The sequence below is a fragment of the Trichomycterus rosablanca genome, chromosome 24 (assembly GCF_030014385.1).
Source record: "Trichomycterus rosablanca isolate fTriRos1 chromosome 24, fTriRos1.hap1, whole genome shotgun sequence".
In the NCBI taxonomy this organism is placed as follows: domain Eukaryota; kingdom Metazoa; phylum Chordata; class Actinopteri; order Siluriformes; family Trichomycteridae; genus Trichomycterus; species Trichomycterus rosablanca.
In genome coordinates, this window is record NC_086011.1 from 4,918,559 (window position 1) to 4,942,450 (window position 23,892).

Genomic DNA, 23,892 nt, shown 5'->3' on the forward strand with positions numbered 1-23,892 from the left:
TAAAAAACATTTCTGAGATCAGGTATTGATGGTGGCTTGAAATCTATGTCAGGGCTCTGTGCAGACCTTAACAAACACGTCAAACCATGTCTTTATGAGGTCTAGCGCTTTAACTGCTGAGCTAACACTGAGCAGGACCCTTAATGTCTGGTTGCCAAAACATTAGGAATACTCCCCAAGAATTGGCATGGCAGTTGGACTGATGTCACCAGAATGCACTGCAGGATGACCCAGGACCTGCTAATAATATCCTGGTACCAGATACCACAGGATTCCTTTTTGGCAGGACAGAGGTGTTTTCACAGTATATTTTGCGGGTGGTTTTAACGCCACAGCTGATTGGTTTACTGTCTCAACTGTGAACTGTTTTTGGCTAAAAGCATCCACACATGCACAGAATATTTTGTGTATTTTTCCGTCTCATCTCAGTGGACACTGAGGGTTTGGTCCTGTGTTTTAAATGAGTAAAAACCAAGGCCATTACAGGCGAAGAGCAGAGCTGATAATATTGTGCTGGTGCTGGAGCCTCAAGGTGTTAATCCATCTGCTCTGTTTAATGTCATTAGCAAGCTCGCCAAGGCCTGAAAGATGCTTTTAGTGTTAGTTTTCAAAAACATGCTTTTCTCCTCTTCTGTTTTGTATAAATCAGCTCAATATGTTGAAAGGATGAATATTACGCAAAACGCTTAAAACCAAGTTCCTTCATTTCCTCCGAAAAGAGAAAAAAAAAGGAAGAAAGAAAGTTGACACCACTTTTTCTCCCTCCAGCATACACACATTATCTCCTTTCTTCTCTCACCCACTGTGTATGTTGTCTGTCTCAGCAGTCGCTCCTGCGTTCTCTTTTTAGCTTCCTTCCATTTTTAGGATCTCAGTCTTCCCTCCAATATTATTTTCCCTTTTTTTCTTTCATTTTTCTCGTTTACATGCAGCAGGCCGGAAATATTTCCATATATTTCCATTCTAAACAAGCCAGGCCTTCCCTTCAGGCAGTGAGTTCTGTATTTCTCCCGCTCTACCTCGTCCCATCATTCTTTTCCTTTCTCCTCGTGTGATGATGACATGTGGGTTTAAAATACAGCTGTTGATCAAACAATGCCAGCGCGTCGTGGGAGCAGGTGATGCCACCAATTACTCTGTAATTACCTGGGTAATTATGCAAACGCAGATCTGGAAGAGAGGAAGTGCTCGTGTGGAAGTGTGGAATCTCAACGGGACAGAAAAAGCTGAAAAAAGCTTTGAGTGATGCCCGCTCTGTGCCAGGGCCAGTGCTTTGCAGTGCCCAGTGAGCTTAAACACTTCTAATTAGAGCGGTGAGCTGGTAATGGGGAGTGGAGGGAAAATCAGAGGGTCACTTCATCAGCTGCCAAACAGCTGGCGAATGAGAGGACAGGGAGGAGGAACAGCTTCCTTCTACAAGGTTCAGATCTGTACTCACAGCTCTGGACTGAAAGCTCAGGCTACCTGGGCATCTGAAGCAGTTGACATGTCAGCCGTAATAAACAATTACCCGCCAGATGTTTTCATATAAAGATATGATTTTTTGATCAGGCAGTTGTTTACAGCTGGATAAACCTCTGGGCATGTTTGTAAAGACACTACATGGCCAAAAGTATGTGGACACAACTGCGCTTTCGTCCTTTTCTGCCACTCTTCTGGAAAACCTTTCCTTAGAATTATAAATTGTGTCAATAGGAATTTGTGCCTATTTAGTTGGCACAGACCTCAATGTGACATGGGAGCTCCGAGCTCAGTTGATATTCCAATTCAAACTGAAAGTGTTTAACAGAGTTGAAATCAGGGCTCTGTGCAGGCCACTGGAGTTCCAAACCAAACTCAAATCATGTCTTTATAGACCTGGAACAGGTCTACCACAAAACCAAATCAAGCATCTCATCCATTTAATACGAGGGATCTTCAAAAAGTTTCCACACTTTTATATTTTGGTTGGAAACGGTGAAGGTGGTGAGGGAGGAATAGTACTTGGTCGTGTCTGAGAGACGCTTATAATCCGGATGTAGCGCCATCTCACTTCCACCTTTTTGGACAGATAAGAGAAGCTTTAAGGGGAAGAAGATTTTCATGTGATGATGATGTGAAAGCAGCGATGCATCAGTGAACACACGCTCAACCAAAAACATTTATTGCTGATGACATTAAAAGTTGGTACGATGCTGGAAAAATTTATCGGAAGGTGACTATGTAAAAAAGTGATGCTGTTTGTTTTTGAAATTCTTAATAAAAGTTAAAAGAGTGCGGAAACTTTTTGAAGAACCCCTGTTAGCAATGGGTGAGTCTGAAACCCCAGAACTAAAATTAGAAGCAGTTTCTGCAAAGTTATGGTCAAATTCTGCAACTATTATCTGTCCGTGTGGATGACAGTGATTTTGTGATGCTGTTGCTGCTTTTGTGTGCCAGTTTGTGCTTTAGGTATTTTTACATTTCCAAAATTCATAAACACTGTGGATTAAAACTACAACAAAAATGAAAAAATATGGATGACAAGAAAATAAAGTAGAAAGTAGTGGGAGTTAAAATGAGGATGAGTGAGAGCAACAGAGAGAGGAGAATAGGAGATAAGCGATAGCAGAATGAAAAAGCAGAGGGAGAGATATAAAGCCCTCTGACACAGAGCTCCGAAACCAATGTGTAGAAATTAATTGAGTGAAAGAAATCTGCTGTTTAAGGGTGAAGTGGGTTGTGGGAAGCAGTGAAACAATTGTTTTCTGTCTGCCCGCGGCTATGTATCCTTCATTTCAGCTCCTCTCTTCTGTCTGTTGGCACACTTCATCTCTCTCTCTCTCTCTCTCTCTTATTCTATTCCTGCTCTTGTTTTCTCCGCACTTTATTCTGCTCTCTGAATCACATCCTCCCTGCTTCCTAATTTTTATTTCTGCTTGCTATATTTGGTTCATTTACTGCGTTGTAAGTCATTATTCTGATTTAATTACGCTTTCGCGTGTTCGCTTCGGCTCGGACGGTATGTGGCGCGTTTATGAGCGCTTGGAAATAAATGTATGCGAGGACGGGCTTTCTGAGAGCTGCCGTCTCAGCAAGTAATCTGCATGCGTTTCGGAGAGCATTAGCACGTTCACACAAGCGTGACGTGAAATGTTTGCATGTTGTGCCACAGAAAACCAACGTGAGAAAAGCTTAGAAAGCAACTAAATGTGCTGCTTGCTGGGAAAACTCTTGCACAATGCATAGATCACATGACTTTCTGTATCAAAGACAAGCTGGAATGAGAATTCAGGGTCTTTTGCTGTAACTCATCTTTTTGGGGGTGAAGCAGCGGATTTGTGCAGGAACGTTAAGCAGGAAGAGCCTTTATTAGTCACATATACATATACATGTGTACAGTACAATGAAATTCCTTTTACATTTACATTTTCAGCATTTAGCAGACACGTTCATCCAAAGAGACTCACAGTACTGTGACAGTATATTGTTAAGTGCCTTGCTCAAGGGCCCAACAGTGGCAACCTGGGGCTTGGACCAGTGACTTTTCGATTACTGATCCAGTACCTTAACCAGTAGGCTACCTCATATCCCAGCTGGGGTCAGAGCGCACCCGTTTATGGCACCTTTGTAGCAGACAGGTTTAAGGGCCATGCTCAAGAGCCCAACAGTGGCTGTATACGATTTGAACCGACAATTATCTGATTGATAGCCCAAAGCTCTATCCAGTAGAGCTGCCGCAGTGGTAGCCTAATGCCCGCCACCAGGAAAGAGTTGTTCCATGAGAACCCCACTGTTGGACAAGAGGGCCTGGATCACAGTCAACATTCCAATCAATCTAAGGTCAGGGCTCTGTACTGGAGTTCCTCACCCCAAACCTCTTAAACCATACCCCCCATGAACGTCACTTTGCACAGAAAGAGCAAATGCCTCCTCAAACTGTTTCTACAAATTTAAAGGCACATCATTTGTCCCAGATGCTTAGCTGGCAGTGTTAATATATGCTAACTCGCTACAGCAGGGATGCAAGGTTGAATTTTTTATGCAGCGGTAGATTGTGTGAATTGACAACAGTTTTCCGAAGTACGCTTTTCACGTGAATGCACTTAAGAAAGCAACAATGGCAACAAACACGAGGAACAAAGTCGCCTTCTATGTCTTCTCATAAACAATAATTGAGCTATGCTTTTTGCATAAAAAACTAACATCTGTAACAACAGCACAAATGCTCGCATATAATCTACATGCTCCAGCTTGGCGTGCTTGGCTCCCAAAAACTGGTAAAAACGTGGGCTAATTCTCTAATAAACACCAAGGTTCGAAGAAACCCGAATGAAACTGGTTCAAGAACCAGAGTTCTTTTGGTGGAAAAGTGCTAACAGGGTTTCCTGGTGGCACCAGCTCCATCACAAAAAGCAGTTAATAAAATATATAAATGATAAATAAATGGACAGTTTATACACAATGAACAATCAAAAGCTGACCAGATGTGGATGCATACAGATGTGTGTATGTGTTTTGTTTTCTGGACAGAACTGATCCTTTGGCTTTATGTTACGATCGTGTCATGGCATTAATGCACAGATGTACGGAACACATGCACAGCACACAAAACCGATTCTGTGTACACACACCAGCATGACTGGACACACACATTTTGGAGATCTTGTATGCATGCATACTTACACACCATGCATGAATACACACTTATACCCACACACACACTATATTATACAAGGTACACACTGATATGTCAATACTGGAAGGCCACACAAACACTCTGAAGGATAAAAGACGTTTTGGCTCAAAGCCAGCAATGATCTCAGCGCCTCCTTTAGCAGCCCTTGCAGGAAAGAGTGGGATATTGATCCAGTCTCAAGGCATCGTCTGTGTAATTGTGTGTGTGTGTGTGTGTGTGTGTGTGTGTGTGTGAGAGAGTCACATAAACCAACAGCTCTAACTCTAGCTTTAAAATGGATTATTCAGCAAGAATAAGAAAAAGACGCTGGAAAAAATGGAGACAGTTCAATGAAAGCAAAGAAAGACTCAGTGATGAATCAAGAACCAATACGACTCAAAGATTCTTCAGCTCTGTGTAAGTCCTGACTTTCCACTGATTGTCTCTTTTGTTAAAGACATCAAGCTGGCTATCAACCCTCTTTTTATTGAACTCACAGCCAGTAGGCTCGGTTAGACAGAAACGGGGCTGCAAATGTAACTACTGGATTTAACTCTCTCAGCTAGACGATCGCTAACAAGTGTATAATGACCATGCACCATCTATACAGCCGTGCAACACTCGATTTCAGCACATCTATGAGCAACAACAACAATTCCAGCAGCAACATGCACTATCAGGTTCCTTTTGGAAACTACCCTTTGGAAGCATTGTCAGCATGGTCAATTAGGACCTTCATGGATCAGCCAGGAAGCCTGAGATCACTAGGTGGATGGATTGGTGTAAAGAACACCAATAGTAGACCCTGGAGAAGTGAAAACATGCTCTCTAAATTATTCAGACTAAATAATCCAGCAGTCTAATAAACAAATTTGGGTTTGGCTACCATTGTGCCAGAATGAATGATATGTGTGTGTGTGTTCAATGCTTTATGGTGAGTTAAAAATAAAGACAGGACAGCGTACATCATTTGAGAGAACTATGTGCTTTGAAATGAATTAAAACTATTTGGTAAGCAAGACAAAGCCTCTGTGTACAAAGCTGTGGAAGGCTGGCCTGCAGGAAGTCCTGAACTCAACCACATCCAAAACCTTTGAAATGAAGTGAAAAGATTGCAAAACATTAGTGACTTGTGCAGCATTAGCACCTAAACTAGGGTCACTAGGGTTCTCTTTTTGGGACCTGAAAAATGTGTCCGGCTTTTGGGATTCGGCTTTTCTAGTCTACACTCGCTGTGGTCAAAATATGGTCACCCTACCTAAACACATCTTAGCTGAATAGAAGGGGATGCATGACTTTATCTTCCAAAATCTAATTTAAAGCCTCTATAAGTCCCCATTGTTTTGAATCCGATGTCAGGCAGGTTCATTCTTATATGGAATGGAAGGTACAGAATGTCTGCCGTCTCCTTAATAATAATCATAGGATAACCACAGCTAAGCATAATGTAGTATTTAATTACCTCTCTAACCTTTCCATAGTCAATAATGTAGAAGGCTGAAAGTCTGGTGAGCATGGATAATCGATAGGAACATTGTGTTAAAGTAGGAGATAATAGTGTACCTATCAAAAAAGCTTCCCATCATTGTGGGATCGATTTATCATTATCAATTCCTGACAGCTGGCTAAATTCTAAATTCAGATAAAAGGATCATGCAAATTATAAAATGTAAGCTGTACACAATGTACTAAATACTCCGTCATGAGGTAAAATTTGTGGCTTTGTTGTCAAAATGTTTGTTATTATTAGATAAATATACTGTTATAACTCAAGTCTCTCTAAAATCCATGTATATGCCTCCGCATGAATGGTTCCCTCTCAGGTATACCTTTATATATAACTGGTTATCTTTTACTGACAATAGTCTAGATGGTCCTTATCATCTTTGGCACAGATAACCTAATGCCCAAGAACAAGCTGACCATGTACACAAAAAACAAGATCTAAGAAATAAAAACTGAGTAGAAAAAATAGAAAGTGTAGAATAGAACAGGGGGAGACAAACAAAAGCTGACAGCCTTCTGCTTTATTTGGCGGCCATGTTTTTGCTTAGGACTGGGATTTCCCAGCAGCTTTGATGTTAATCCATCCTCTTCTCTCAGTTGTCACCTCGCTCCCATTTTCTCTGGCCTCAGGAAGAATTTTATTTCTTGTCTCCCCCCTGCCTGAGAGTTTCATCGTCCTATCTGCTGTGATCGAGGAGAAACTGGCTGATGGAAAGACATTATGGTGGAACTGCTGAAACGCTCAGGTCTGTACACAGCACATCAAAAAATATTTACATCTCCTGACTTTATTCAGATGTGATTGTGTTTGGATTTGATTTTGAATGAAAAAACTGTAATAGCCATTACAAAAAATAAAAATAAATAAATAAAAAATCACACTTAACTACCCATAGCAACAAAGTACAAAATATGTTTAGTTTTTTGATAATTACTTAAAAATTAAAACTGAAATGTAATAGACAGACAGATAGATAGACAGACAGATAGATAGACAGATAGATAGACAGACAGAAAGACAAATAAAAATAAACAATGATACCTAATATACATTGTGTTTTAGTCCACCTAACACAGTAAACTAATCATGACTTAAAAAGACTCCTGAATTGGTGACTGCATTACAATGGTCTGTTTGGGTTTTCTTCATGATACAATACTGCACCGATTCTCTTGAAAGGTCGCGGCATCCAGCGCTGGTCTGTCAAAAAAGCACTAAAACAGCATGGTTGAGAGATTTGTGTGCTCTGCAGTTATGGTTCTTGATGAAGAATGATGAAGCTTCATTTTCTCTATCAGGGCTGAGCAACGCCTGTCCTTTATGCTTCTTCGCTCCCCTCTAGCCGTTAGCGCACATGCTAATGAGCTTGATTTATTCCTATTGGTTTAGCCAAAGAGTCTCTAGGCGACCAGAGCAGCTCACACTGCTAAGACACATCTGTTACACCCTCAGCATTATACATTTATGAGTGTTGTGTATGAATGCAGGACTGTTTGTTTAATACTTGGTCCACACAAAAAATCTGATAGAATTTTTAAATTTTTTACATTATAATTTGATAAATGACACCAGAATTATCAACCATTCTCCAACTACCGAGAAAAATGCACAAACTACAAACAAATACTCTCATTTGTTTCTCCTTAAATGCTGTCCAAAGACTGGAAGATCAATCACATTAAACAGTGGTCTGTGGCCCTGCCATACATGGCTGAGATTTCACTGGATTTCTGAATCTTTTAACAAGGTTACATACACGTTTGCACTGTCTTTTGGTCCATCTGACCTGACCTAACAGCCAGAGTAATTAATAGAGTATTTGAAGAAATGAATGTATGGTTTCTCTTTGTTTAATAGAATGTCAGATTGCATTTTTGATGCAGCTGTAGATGTACGTCAGAGTGGTCGGTGTGGCTATATTTATTACAGTAGCATGACAGCCTCATGTAATGCCATCTGAGGGCAGTGGACTCCAGCCTTGCCCAACACGAATTGAGATTTCTCTGGATGCCCGGTATCATTTCACAGTTTTATGCATGGTAGATGGTAAAATACCAATAATATTGACCTTAATTATCTTGTACAGAGAAATGTTATTTTTGAACTAACTGACAATTTACAAAATACTATCAAGACAAATTTCTTTGTACCTTTGTCAGTTGAATTAAGGCTTCAGATAATTAACAATTCACAGATATTGATTTTTATTGCATTTACAAAATGACCCAACATTTCTGGATATGGGGCTTTGGGACGTAGTGCATTAAGGATGTGCATGCACTTCTGTATTTCTGCACAGTTAGCCTAAACACTGTGTTGTTTAATTCATACATGGCTGAGATTCCACCAGATTCCCTAAATCTTTTAACAATATCACATACAGTGAATGGTGAAAGACTTAAATGATTTTTGTGAGAAATGTCATTTTGAAATGCTTGACATTGCTTTAACAAAGTTTGGCACAAAGTGTTGAGCCATGATGCATTTTTGCTTGAAAGGACTGAGCCTTTTATACCCAATCATGACATCATGATGGGTCTGGAATTAGAACATCTTTTGTGGTTATTGAATCTTGAATCTAAGTGGACTTGTAATTGGCTCGATTATTTAGAAGTATAACTATAGAGTGTAAAATGTATAAAAGGTTTGGCAATGTATTTACACACAGTGGGATGGTATGAAGTGCCTGTTTGTCCTTGAAACGTCTTGTGTTTTGAGTCAATGCAGCCTTAAATCTGTACAAATCACCCAGTCAGATCAGGTGAGGCAATTACAGATCAATAAATAGATAAATAAAACAAATGGACTCTCATTCTTTTTCTGCAGCCTCTATTTCAGTGAAGAACTACACCGAATCCATTCTGTCTGGTGGAATTGAATTTCTACTTTCCCACTGGTCGTACGCAAACAAACACAGTAATCAGCTGCTCGGCCAATTCACATCACTACTGAACTCTGGTTAACTTTATTACTACTAAACTACCCAGCTAATATCATTTCTACTCCTGGTACACTGACCGCTGCTTTCATGGATCTTTAATAATTCATAATTATTTCCGAGTTGCTAATATATAGAACAATATAAGACATACATCTTATTAAAAAGAAGTACAATAAATATTCATGGAAAGGCAAAGGAATGCAAGGAAAATAAAAGAACGGTGATGGTTTATTAGATCAGAAGAAGGCTCTTTGGCTGTCATTACAGAATAGTGCAGGACATAAACAGGGCGTAATAATGGCCACATGTTTAGCTGTTTGTTTAGGCATAATGCCAGCAATTTTTTATATTTACTGTGTGATAGAATCCAGCAGTATAGATAAAAGATTCTCAACCAAAAACGTCCCTTATCACTGGCTCAACAGAGACCAACACTACTATCTCGACACTAAGTGCTTCAGACCAGAAATACATAACCTGATTAAAAATATATGTGTGCTTAAAGAGAATTAAATTATAATACCTTCATCATTACTGCTCTGCTCTTCAGACAATAAGATCATTTATCTTCTTACTGGCTAATTGATTTAAAAAGCAACAGCTCCACCATCTCAATAGCTTGAAATATAGTGAAGCTTTAAATTGTGAATCGGGCAGGCTCTTCTCAAATCAGGTCCCATTCCAATTTACCAGCAACTACATGCTATGTAGTCAACATTCACTCGCTACAGAGGCAGCAGATGAAGTCTTGCAACTGCAAGGCTGTATGAGTTGCATGAAATGTATGAAACTAAATGATGACAAAAAAAAATGTGCTCAATGAGTTGCAGAGACTGCTGTTAAATAAACTGGCACTGTAAGTCATCTGTGTCTCTGTGCCCCCTGCCAGTGCATAATGGCATGACAGGTGGGCATGGTACTGTAACCCGTGTCCCCGGCTGATGTATATGGCAAGTGAGCTATTAATTTACAAGATTTTGTCTTGTACGTTCACAAGACGTGCGTCTGCAGAATATTAATTTTAATTGCTGCTTGTTTGTTTCTTTGTATTTTATTGTTGTGGTGATTGTAAGGTGTCCTTGGGTGTCAGAAAGGCGCCTATGAAATAAAATGTATTATCAAAGCAAAATTTGGCTTTGAACAACATTTTTCTCTTGAAAGTGTTTTGATGCACTGATGCGGGGACTTCTCTCAGGTCAACAGAAAGTGCCCTCTCAGGAGTACACCTCAAAACTTTCACCTCATTAGCATCTCACTACTAAAGAACATTTATGAAATTAACCATATCAATTCCTTTAACTTGGACAACTTTGAACAGATGAATTTAATCTGCTCATCAGAAGCTCATCAAAGTCCAAAACATGACCATTTCAAATCCTAGTTTGGTTAGTTTAAGTCTAGCTTAAACAGTTTATTGAAAGAATAAGGGAGCAAACTGTTTATGAGTCAGATAACCCAATGTCAGAGAGGAACTCCTCCCCTGCTTTAGAAGCCTCTTTGAATGGAAGCATAAATCAAGCTTAAAAGCCAGCATGAAGGGGTCTCGGTTACTTGATTTCGTGCTTCGGTAAGTGCTCTTGTAAACAATGCTAAAGGTCAATAAAAGCAACAGACAGAAGACTTCATACTTTTAATACAGCAGTCATATGAACTCATCCATCCATCTCTCAGCTTCTGTGTCTACTCAAACAAACCCAGACTTTTCCATCCAGACATTTAGTCACTTCAGGCTGAAAAAGTTTGCTAATGTGTTTTAGAAAAACAAAAACAAAAAAGATCAGTCTGAGCTGATTTAAGTATTATAATGTTTGCTAATGTTTCAGACTAAGCTTGATGGGATACACAATGCACAGTACTCAAGAAAATCAGCTTCGCAGACATAAAGCTTAAGGTTATTTTAGTAATAGGCAGCATAGAACAGACATTTAAATGTGTATAAATCTTAAAACAGCATATTTTGGTGTTTATAATGTAAATAATTTAATAGGGTGCTCGGGAGGCACAGCAGTAAAGTACACAACCCTACTAACGCTGAGATCCAGCAATACGGACATGTTCTATATGAACATGATTAACCGATGTCCGAGGAATGTTGGTGGCCGAAACAGCCTAGTTTTTGGTAGGTGCATCTGTCAGTGCACTCTAAGAAGGTTTGTGTAAGGAAGGGTATGGGAAATAAAAACTATGTCAGGCATCAGGCGTGAAAAAGTAAAAATATAGGAGCGGTCGAAAGAAAAAAAAGGAAATTTTATCCATCAAGTGTGGTTGGGCTAAGATAAACTTAAGAGTGAAAGGACTTTTTGCCTCCAGAGAGCTGAGGGATTAGAGGCAGTGTGTATGTTTGAGCTAAACACACACACACACACACACACACACACACACACACACACACACAGAGAAAAACACATCCCTTAAACCACATTCTTATAATTAGAAGTCAAAGATTAAGTTTGAGATGAATTAACAGGCTGGAATTGCTGTCTACATAGTGCGTTCGAATAACCTGACTTATAAGTCAATGACTTATTAGAATCCTTTCTACTTAGGCAGCTGCCTATGTAGGCAGTAAGACAGTAAGGCAGCTCAGTAGGTTTTCAGACACACCCACAGTGTACAAAGCACTTTAGTGTGAATAAAATGCTTTAGTTGAAGATTTTGTCTGTTAATGAATGAATTAATACAGATGAATCATGTATGATCTAATCAAGGTTATTTTGGATTTATGATATATGAACGTATACTGTACAGTTTATTCACTCAAGTCCAACATAGTGAGATGCACTATGGGAAAACAAAAATCCAGCAAGGCACTGCCATATTATACAAATAATCCTAGTACAGTTATGAGGTCTAAGTGAAACAAAACCAGGTCACCTTTACAAAGCCCTAAATTCATAGCCAAGGTCAGAGCAGGAATAAGACCCCACTTAATAAGCAGGAGTGAGAGGGTTATCATTCACATTCTTATTCTTCCAAATACTGAATGTATTTCCCATGTATTATAAACATGCAGTCACATTACAGGCAGTGCAGATGCAAACCTTACATTTTCTCTCTCCTCTTTTAAACTCCCACTGCTGAAAGAATGTAGTCCCTCACTTCCTTCTACTTTCCACCAGCAGAATTCAATACTGTCTTTGAAAGTTTACAGTGGTTCTATAATAATGATTAGTGCTGGAGGAAGAGTTCTGCTGCTCAGACTAAGGCAGTGAGGGAATATTAAATAAGAGAGAAGTAACTATAGTTGAGGAGCCAAAGCACCACAGGAACTGTGTAGGGTTTCAACCGAATGTCAGAATTTCTTTATATCCACTATCCTGCAGAGTCTGATGCTGAAAACAGCAATTACATTTCCTCTGATATGGAAGATGGAAGAAAACTAGAGATTAATTAACTCAAGTGAATTTCTGTGTGTGTGTGTGTGTGTGTGTGTGTGTGTGTGTGTGTGTGTGTGTATGTGTGGTCAGGGGGGCTCGTGAATGGTGCTGTGGTGCAGATTAAAAGTGACAACTCCCTCTTTTCCTACCTCCACTCCCTGCACTTTCAGCTTCATGTGATCCTCCCGTGTGGTCTTGCCATCTTTCCTCTTCTTCCAGCAGTAGCCATCTTTCCTGTACTTTACCTTCTTCCTGTTGTACAGTATCATAGAGCCATTCTGCGGCCTGCAGATACAGACAGAAAGAAAATAAGAGATGTAAACACTTGCTTACTCTGCTTTTAGGCAATGGTGTGTTTTTTTTATTAGTTTGAATCCCCATCAAAGCTCTATAAAATATCTCTTAAATCAAATATATAACCGATTCTGTAAACATGTTAGCATTGGTTAGCTTAATATTTACAAGGGGTGTTTGATGGGAGCATGGTTCATGTGAACAGACTTAGACTTTTTTACAGAGCGAGACTCAACACGAACTGTACTTTTTATTTTTTAAGATTGAACAGCTTCCGGATAAAAAAGCTGTTCCTTTGCTTCCAACACTCGGTATCTTCCTTTCTATAATATGGCAGTTTGCTCTTTATAGTGACAAGCAGACATTAAATCTGGTTACCTTTCTTCAGGAAAATAACCACTTCATCTACAAAATGTAATTTAAGAACTCATCGACCTCGTGCACAGTTCCTCAAAGCAGTTATTGAGAATGAACAGCATATTTGTCTCATAACTGTTTATCAGTGGCATAAGCAGGAATGATGGACTATTCTACAGACCTTTGTATTACAGGCACTAATGTCTCCATTGGGCCTCTTTATCTGCTACATCGATTCCCATTTGTATTGAGGGTTTATTGCTAGCGCTCTCCTTCACTCTTTTATAGCTTTTTTTTTTTTAAAGTACTTTCTTTTGACACGGAGTGAACCGATCTTGGTGTCGGAGAGCTGGTTCATCTTACGTTTTTCCAGCTAATGCATTTGGGCATTTTTTCATTGTGCACTTAAAAACAGGAACTGGTCCAAAAGGGAATCAACGGAAATTGAATTTTTAGGTCATTTTCGAAAAGCCAGCATGTTTTTCAGAAACGCCAGCTGCTATTTTACATGGAAATCTGTGGGAAGGGGCCACACTACGGTCAGAATGTGGTCACTTTTAAGTAACAGCTTTTTGTGCATTTTATTTACTCAAACATTTAACAGTTCACCTTTACAGAAAGCACTGACTGACATTCAAAATCCAATGCTTTTGACCAGCAAATAAAAAGAACTGTTATACAATGACCTGATAAATGACTCAATTATTATTACTATTATTATTATTTTTAAAATTTATTATTTATTTTTTGGAGGGGCATTTCCCCCTTTTGATAAAAGAACAGGAAAACTTCTAATTTAAGAAAAGTCCTTAGGCACGTACCCATAGGAGACAACTTGAATAGCCGCCTTAAATAACAACAATGAAAAGCAATAGTTCAGAACATCAATTCATTTTAGTGGCAACAAACACAGAACCCACTTCCGTTTTAACCACCAGTTTAAGCCACATAAGCCTTCAGATGATTCTAACAGTATGATTAAAAGTGCTTACATGAACACACATCTGAGTTTGGTATATTTACTCTGGGAAATCTAAAATCTGCTGGCTCCACTATATCCATACAGCTTCTTAAATTATTCATTTGGTGCAGTAATAAGCTATATAATGGCATTTATGACCTCCTAATTCCCTGCTGATCATGATGGACTACAGCTGGTGACTTTTCTGTGCCCATATCAACAGACTTAGTTTGACTACACTCATTTGTTATGACAGGACTTGTGAAAGGACTGAGAAGACCAAGAATGAGCTGGATTGGCATCACCATGAAATGAATTGCATTATCAGGTGCTACAAGCGACACGAGACAAAGAACATTGAAGAAAGCTGACCAGCCTGTGCAGCCAACCATCGCAAAGTGCATTGTGCATCTTCTTTTATTTTTATGTGCACTTTTTTGTTTGATGGTATGTGCATTATCAGATCCATGTATACCCTTACATCTGTTTGGTACCCAATCTAAACAGGGACGTTTGGTACTGGACCAGAAGCACAAGGTAAATTGTGGGTAATAATAATAATACCACTACTACTACTACAAATAATAAGAATAAGAATAACAACAACAACAATACCACTGCTACTACTACTAATAACAATAATTATACCACTACTACTGTACTACTACTAATAATTAATAACAATTATACCACTACTACTAATATTAATAAAAATGATAAGAATGCCACTACTACAACAAACAATAATAATAATAACACTACTATTACTACTAATAATAATAATAACAACAATTATTATACCACTACTACTAATATTAATAAAAATGATAAGAATGCCAATACTACTACCACCAATAATAATAACAATAATAATAATACCACTACTACAACAAACAATAATAATAATAATAACAACAATAATAATAATACCACTACTACCAGCACCAATAATAATAATCATAATAATAGTACAATTTTTATAGCGCCTTTCACAGACCCAAGGACGCTTATAATAATAACAAAAATAATAGTAGTAATAATAATAATACCACTTCTACAACAAACAATAGTAATAATAATACCACTACTACTACCACCAATAATAATAACAATAATAATTTATTCATTAATTTATTTTGTTTTCTAAAATTAAAAATGTCATATGGTCCTGCATTGTGTGTATTTTTTCTTCTCATTTCTCATTAAAAACAACATTTTTAGATTTCTTGGCTGCAAACTGCCAAACCAAAACATTTCACATAAAATGAGCCAGTTATGAATGTGACCCGGTCTAAAACCCACAAAACATGTTAATCAGAAGCACATTTTGGGAATATAAAAAAGCATACAGGCAACAAAATGCAGAGTGAAGTACAGCGGGTGATGAAAGTTTTAGTGGAAGGTATAAAAATTCAGGAGAAATCTAGTTTCTCTCCGACACCAGATAAAGCTGCGCATGTAGTATTGAATATTTGCAGGAGCTTTAATATTGTAGCAGAGCTATTTATCGTCCCAGTATGAAAGCAACTTGCTCAGCTCCTTTTCTTCCTGACCTGTGGGGAAACCGTTTTCCTCTTTAATTGAAGCCAGTTTGTTCTCAAAAAGACACAAAAAAGGAAGAAAAAAAAGGAAATAAAAAATAAGGCAATCACATAGCTGGGGTTTGTAAGTTTTACCCCGAGCACATTCACATCAGCAGACGCCATGCTGCCTCGCTTTCTGCTTTACTTCTGTGTACTCGAGCCATTTAATTAATCTTATCAGAATTCTACATATTTATACACACAGAGCGGGACTGGGCATTGAACCCTGGATGCTTTGTTATCAGATGTGGATGACAAAAGTCTCCTTGTTTTAGAAACTGGACCATACCAAAGTGGAAAAATACAGGGCAGTTTCTTTAAAGTAAAGTTCATCTAATCTTTTTTTGTTTGTTGGCAGAATGAACTTTATGTAACTGCTGTGATGAAGTATAAAAGTGTTTAACATGTTTATTATTTAATGTAGATACACTGTGTGGCCAAATGTAGATAATGTGGACACCTGATGATGAGCTTGCTGGACATCCAATTCCAAACCCGTAAATATCAATATGGAGTTACAGCCCCCTCCTCTCTTTGAGTGAGGTTTCCACAAGATTTGAGAATATTTCTGTATTAAATGGTGCCCATTTAATTAAGAGTATTTGAGAATTCAGGCACTATAGTTGGAAACTATGCTTGGAACTATGGAAACTTTATCCAAAGTGACTTACAATTATAACTAAATACAATTTGAGCAATTCAGGGTTTGCTCAGAGGTCCAGCAGTGGCAACCTGGCAGCGGTGAGGCTTGAACCGACAACCTTTCAATTACCACAGAGCTACCACTTCCCTATTACAACTTTTTGAAGATGACTAGCTCTAAAAGACTAATCCTGTGCTAATAGCAGTAAGCCCAAGTTTACAAACTTTGTGTGTTTGGCAACGTTCTGAATCCCGCTGGTAGTGCCACAGTGGATGTAATTTGCAGAAACATTTGTACGGTTTTGACAGAGCCGTGTGGATTAGTCTCAAGTGCTTTGTTACATGAAAGTCCATTTTAAAGTTGGCTTAAGAAACAGAATCAGTAGCCAAGAAGGACTGAAACACGAGCCAAGTTTATAACTTCCCCCAAAACAGTGAAACATCTTGGCCACATTATCAAATAATGTTTGTAGCTTCTCTCTCTGGTGAATTTTTAAAGGTCTGGCCTGATTGATTCCTCTCCACTGCCTACGGTAATGACACTGAAAGTAATCTTCAGGATTGCACTAGATAAAACCCAGCATTTGTTTGCTAATGTGCACATCCAGCCATTCAAAAACAAACCCAACCCAAAACTAAAAACAATAAAATCTTCTGAACTATTAGGACGTGGTTACAGCTAAAGCCACAATCATTGAAGAAAGGACTTTAAAAACTGAATGGATTTACAATCCTATAAAGATAGATTACTTTCTCTGCATACTTAACAAAGACGATTCTACAGAGGGAATGCATTACTTTCTCTGGATTTACGAGACTGTAAAATACCACCGGCCCTCATAACTCAGGGCCACATTTTGGGATTTGAAATAAAGTTATAGATCATTTTTAAAAGGATAAGAATCTGAGTCTGCTTTTTTTTAAACATGGTTTATTCATTATGAAACCATGACCCTACCAAAATAAGTTTTTGAGTGTTTTTACTCTTGCACATTTATTCTGTACCTCAGCTTAAGGGTCCTGAGGGTCCAGGATGTTTGGACATGTGTGTAGGCAGTTATGGATGCCTGGGTTTAGGGTTTGCTTTAAGTGAATTCTGGTGCCGCCCAAACTGTGTGTAAAAATACCTGCTCTGGAGCCCGGACATAAAGTCGTGTGATTGGTCAAACATGTGATCAGCAGATAACACAGAACGTATGTGCTCACTGGTCTCATTATTATTATTATAGGAACATCTCACTCAAGTAATTATTTAATCAGCCAGTCTACACTAGCAGGGCAATGAATAAAACTATACAGACAATTTCTTACCCTAATGTAGTCATTCCCTACTGGCTATTGCAATTTCTCTGCTGCCGGCACCACCCCCACGCTGGCCAAGCAGAAAGAAGAGCCACAGACTTCTTTTTCACCAGCTAGCGGTGGATTTTTACAGAGAGCTTTAGCTGCAGAGAGTCATGTCTTCCGTGAATCATCCACCCTCAACCAGCCAGCCTGATTTGAACTCGAGAGCTTGAGCTCTTTGTGCCACCCAAAGACCTAGCCACTGCTAGGTTTTAAACCAGTAATAAATTGGTCAAACTAAGCAAAAGCTAAAAGAGAGTTCAGAACTGTTGCCCAAATTAACTTTATGTGCCCACTCCTCTGTCCTGTCCACAGAGCAACCCTTGTACCTGCCTGGTAATTCAATAAATGTGACAAGAGTGATGGCATCCTAAAAAAAGAACCTTGTGTATATTCCCATTTCGATGTTATCAATCCTGAATGCCAATCAATCATCCGATTACCATGAGGCATAAGCCTGTTAATGGCAGGTCTGTGTTGGCATCCATGCCACACACAGTACACAAGCACACCCAGTGGAAATTATATATAGGTGTCAGTCTGCTGCGACATGAAATGTAATTACAGACCAGCAGCAATGTGATTTGTTCCAGACTGTCTGCAGACGGGTGGTGCTGCTGGTGGATGACTGAAGTTCATTGTTGCTGGGGTTTGTTATCAAGCTGTGTTTTCTAGACAGGGAGTATTTGAAATGTAAATACACAGTAATATTAAAAATTCATCTTGGACTTGGCATTACGTACCACACGAGGCTCAAGTAGGTCCTGACCCAAACGAGGAAAGAAATCAATCTATGTAATGTTGTTCTCACTTCATGTCACAGGAGCACATAGTTTTATGCTTGACTAACTGTGTTAGGGCACATTCGCATGAAAAGCGACAAAACGGCTTTTGCGCTGGCTGTGCCGTTGTTTTCTATGAAGTGTGGCGGTGCTGCTTAGCTTGCCGCTGCACTTCCTGGAGCAGCGTGCACCACAAACGTTTGCTGTGTTGGGTTTGCAATTTTTGCAAACCATTTGATATGACACTGTAAAAGTGACTCAGGCCATACAAACAACACTTAACGTGACTAATTGTACTTAAACAATGACCGAGGAATTTCATTAGTGGAGACACTTATGAACAGTAATAATTAAGAGAATTTTAGTGCTCCTGTGTCGTTCTTTTAATACATTAAACCACGTTAAGCTTTTTACAATAAGCGTTTTAGACTGTTGGAAAAGCTGATAATTACAATTTCTCAGCACCCCGAGCTGTAACACAAGTTTAAAAGTGAAACAGAAGGAAAATCCTGATAAATACAGATACATGTGAACGAGTTCAGAGTGGATTTTACTGTCATTCCACACAAATGCAGATTCATGTTATGTTGCACTTTGATAACCTTTTACCACACAGCTCAAGCCAAGTGCTGAGCAAAGCCTTGTGGTTTTGCCTTGGACTAGCATGTGTTGTCTTCGCTTGAGATGGCAGAATGGGTCAGAGCTTTCAGCTCTCCTCAGGGTTTGATTTTCTCTAAACAAGCAAACCGATGTCCCGGTGGAGCTTATCTGGATGGAGGACCCAGGAGAGGGTTTGAAAGAGTATAAATAAAGGTCTGCCTCTGTCGCTACCAGGGCACAAGTGGATTAGAAATTGGGTGTTTGTGTCAGTGAGCTTTGAAGGGGCAGCAGGATTCTAGAGTCTTATCTCCTAAAAGCAGAGAGCACCATGCTGCCAGGGATCAATAAGGTGACCACAGGCAACTTTAAAACATGCGACGTCCTCGGGTGGGGGCTCGTCCGTGCTCGCGCTCGCTCGCTGCAGGCTCCCAAAGGCCAAGAAAAGGCCACAACATTTAGAGCTGAATAATTGCATACGGAACCTGCTTGATAGGAGTGCAATTCCGATAGACTCATTGTATGAATCTTTACCCAGGGGGCTGAAGTTTAGGTGTGAATGGGGCATGCGGAGTGCTATAATGGAAAGACTGGATTTTGTAGCTTTGGAGTTATGAAAAGTCAGACTGAGGGTATATTAGAAACCGGCAGCACCGACATCGCTCATAAGATGCATAAGAATGACTAAGCACTGTCAATACTTTGCAATGAAGTCAACATTTTTAGCATTTGAAACATTTGGCTCGGCTTTTAATGTTTTCTTTGCCTTCAGGTTGCAAAATGGCCTATTTAGGAGATAAAAGTCAGCACTAAGTTTCAACCCAGTAATGAATAAATTGTTTACTTCTAGTAAGAAGAAAAAAACAGTTTCTAGATGTGATAGTTTGCAAACAGAGGAATGTGAGAGTTTGAGACTCGACTCTCTAGAGTATTTCAACCACCTACAAAATTATGCACCGTTCCCCTCCAAACAGAAAAAGTGAAAAGAACAAACAAGAAAGAGACAAACATTGTTTTTATGTTTGTTAGCCTCATCTGTTGTACAGGAGAACATTGTGTGCAAAAGTTTTACACAGCAGGTCTTCCAGAGTTTCCATATTTTCTGATTATAGTTGCTTTACAGAAAATGATTGCAGTATCACAGCACTTTGCCCAAATTCTATTTCTTTTATGTTCCTACAAGCTGATTTTACAGGCATTTAACTCCAGAAGAAGCATCACATTTACATTTTTATTTAGACACGTGATTCCATTCATCTTTCACTTACATTAGGGTTTTCTTCCATATTATTATTATCATTTTATTATTTATTTATGCATTTTCTCCTGATTTTTAGCACAGCCAATTAGTTTTATGCTTCTGGGATCCCGATTGCATCCGAGGAGGGTATATTCACCTGCCCCACGCCCCCTTCTGACGTGTGCGCTGTCTCTCAACCCCTTCTTCTTCGTCTTGGCGGATTTGCACATGAGGCCGGATATCGTGCACGGAGAGACACGCACCGATCTCCATGCTCCTCCTTTTCTGTACAGGATTCTCAGGCTGATAACCAGGGTCCTTGCATAGCGTTTGAAGACCTCACCCACTTCCTAGTCTGGTTTTTTCCCACCCTGCAGACTTGATGGCCAATTTTGACTGCTAGAAGGCACTCAGTCGACTGGTAGCAGAGCTGAGATTCAAACTGCAGAAAATCCTGCTGGGCACCTTCCATATCATTTTATATCCTGTACAGTGTGCAAGCGTATGTCCAAGTGTGTCCGCACCCGGAGCATCTCAAGTCAAAAAGGCGGGGACGCAAATGTAAGGCATTAATCTACTTCTGTACTTAATTACTGCCAGTATTAACATTTTGTTAGTATTCTGTTTCAGCTATTATGTTTCTCTGCAGTGGGCTGGCTTCTCATCCAAGGTGTTTTTTTCACACAGGATTGGATTTAGATTCAATTATGATTTTACTTATTTACAGATTGGCCAGGATCATACTTGCTAGATGATTAGACAAGCATGAGCACAGCAGCTTTGACGGAAGAACTCAAACAGAGCTTTTGTTCATCTGGAGGAGAATATTAAAGGAGAAATTGACTACATGGCACATTAGCAACAAAACCTCCTTAATAATGCAATTCGAGAGAAAACCGTGTCCACTTTCATTTGTAGTGAACCCATTGAGTAAGTACTATGAGGTTCACATTGTTTCAGCCAGTCATTTTATTTACAGATGCAGACTGAGAGTGTAGTAACAAAGGATTTCAATCAAATCCACAAAAGCTCTTTATCTCATATAAAACTTCCATCTATTTCTTGTGGATTTTATATAAGCTCTGTCTCAAATCAAATTCCTTTTATTATAATGATTTAATACACTTTTGTTGTAAAGATCTTGTTTATTTACAGATGAGACTTCCCATACCCATCTGTAAATACACACATATAATATACTCTATCCTCCCTCCTCTTTCTCAATCCTTCACTAGGTTCCATACCCACAGGGAGTCAAATTAATTTCTTGCAAGACTGCAGGGTATTAAATAAGAGACCGTCTGAAAAGGACACCGAATTTGAAAGTGAGCAGAGCTTAAGTATATTGTCGGATAGAGTAAGGATTCTTGCTGAGAAATGATGAAGTTGAGCCTCCTTGTGCAATAAGTCACCCACTGGAATGCACCAGGACATCTTAAAAAATCTGCACATTTATCTACATAATCAGTTTTTCGACAGCTTGATCAGCTGAGTGTGGGGAAACATAACCGTAGCTCCATCTAGTCCTATTTTTATCTGGTATCTTCAGGTGTAATCTGTTTCAGCCTGCTCCAGCTTTATATATCTCATAAGCTAGACCAATCATTGGCTATGGCCTCTGACTCTGCCCTATTTAAAACCCTGTCTAAATACAGCATGTTACGCTCTCTTCATCGCCTCGCCTCGGCTCAGCGTTAGGCTCGGTCCATTCCCATTCTCATCTCATCCCTGTCTCACACCTCTGTAATTTCATATCCATCATTAAAAGGCTCGGGGAAAACGAGGCTCCGCCGGAGTGCCCGGCTATAAAAAGCATTCCACAGACGAGTGCCTTGCCTTCCATTTCCATCTCTGTTGTAAATTGCCAATTTCTGGAGGCCTGACAACACTGTTCTCTCGACAAAGAGTGAGGAGAAGACAGCAGCTTATTAACCTGGTCTCAGATGCACCCACCGTTCAGGTTAATAACTGCAAAGCGAAACATCCACAGGCCCGGGGGAGAGCAGGCCAGGAGACTGGCATCGACAATCATGCAAAAGACTGGAGCTGATTACAATGAAATTAAATTCATCTATGAAATATTACAAAAGAGCCTCTGATGTTTGTCCATTTTATCCCTCTCAGATGCTCTCACTTCATGTTATGTCTCACATATCTCCCCTAGCCCCTTACCATGGTGTGGTGCATCCGTTTTAATTGCCTTTAAATTTAATGCCCTTTTCTCCCAATTTCGCATAGCCAATCCGCTGCTGGGGACCCCGGCGGCACCCAAGGAGGGTGTATATTCCCTTAACACACACTTCCTCCGAAGTGTACGCAGTCCACAAATCCCTTTTTATTTTCCCATACTTCCGTGGATTTGCATGTGAGGTCAGCGTACAGTCGGCCACACCCCGATCTCTGAACTCCTCCACTTTCTGTACAGGCACTTTGGGTAAAAAAAAGTCCTTATACAGCTTTGATAATCCCACCCCTTAGTCTGGTCTTTACCACCCAGCAGACAGGAAGCCAATTTTGTCTGCTGCAGGCATTAGTCAATTGTGCCTGCTAGACAGTGCCCAACCATGACCAACCATGAGTCTCCTCACATCTGCTTTTTTATTACTATACCACATTTATCATTTTTACTTATAATTCATTAATGCTCCATTGGTCTGGGATGTGGTGGGAATGAAGACATCCCAGATACCAACACGGGGCAGGTTGAGAAAACATACTACATACTAAACAACATACTAAAAATACTAATAAGTAACTTAAAGAAGCCATTTCATTTACTGAAGAAGGAAACCAAAGACCCCTGAAGACAGACACATAAAAATAGGACGAGTGCCAGCCAGACAGTAATCAGGTGTGATAATAAATTGGACACAAACAATACTAGCTTTGCCACACAGCATGGGCAGCACTTGGTGCCTGGACCTTTATTTTCAATTCCAAGAGAGCCTTACACATGTGTTACCAATTCCCACTGCCTAACTGTTGCCCATCCAATAACAGTTACCAGCTTGAAAGGGAGATACATGCATATTTTTGGACATGTGTAGCCAGCTGCCACCTCTGTTTGAACTGCTGCCCAGACAACATGACCGTGCAGATCGACACATTTGGTGGAGCTGGCAGACACCTGAAATTGGCAAGTGTTGCTCTGATTTATAATGGAGAAAATTAGAATTTCTTCCATCCAGGAAGCAGGGCCAATTAAACCTGGAGTCTTGGCCGAACTGTATCCTTTGGGATTTAACTAACAAACAATACAGTAAACACTTATTTTACTATTATTATTGCCCCACTAACATTTACTGGTCCCTATTAAGTGAGACGTGGGTGCTTGGGGTTGTGCAGTTCTCTAATGTACTAGCAAACCTGGACTGGGCAGTGTGCAGACACAACTGGCTGTGACTAAAGGAGGGAAGATCAGATTAAGGGTCACTTTCTTACAACTGAAACAGTGATGCCTGCTCTCTGGTTGAGGTGCTGGTATAAGCGGTGTATGTGTTAAGGCTTTAGGAATCTACCAGCACACGCTTTAGAGGATGTCTGTGGCCCTTCTTGACCAGTCTAGGTGCTGTGCATGTGGTAGCAGGTGTGTGTTTGTGTTTATGTGCATTTATGTGTTTCACTAATTAAT

The 23,892-nt window shown here is 39.6% G+C and overlaps 1 protein-coding gene across 6 annotated transcripts in view; it reads right to left on the reverse strand.

Moving 5' to 3' along the window:
- The window catches only part of LOC134301560 (calmodulin-binding transcription activator 1-like), a 244,027-nt gene that overhangs the window by 86,035 nt on the left and 134,100 nt on the right, over nucleotides 1-23,892 (reverse strand). For 5 of the 6 annotated variants that reach the window (XM_062986317.1, XM_062986316.1, XM_062986315.1 and 2 more), the window contains exon 1: nucleotides 12,611-12,692. Coding sequence is in view for 1 of the 6 variants with exons in the window: in XM_062986318.1 (XP_062842388.1) it covers nucleotides 12,611-12,746 (136 nt within the window). In the remaining 5 variants the exon portion in view is untranslated. Of the gene's footprint in view, nucleotides 1-12,610; nucleotides 12,747-23,892 lie in introns of those variants that run through there. The other variant, XM_062986318.1, reaches the window with a different exon arrangement.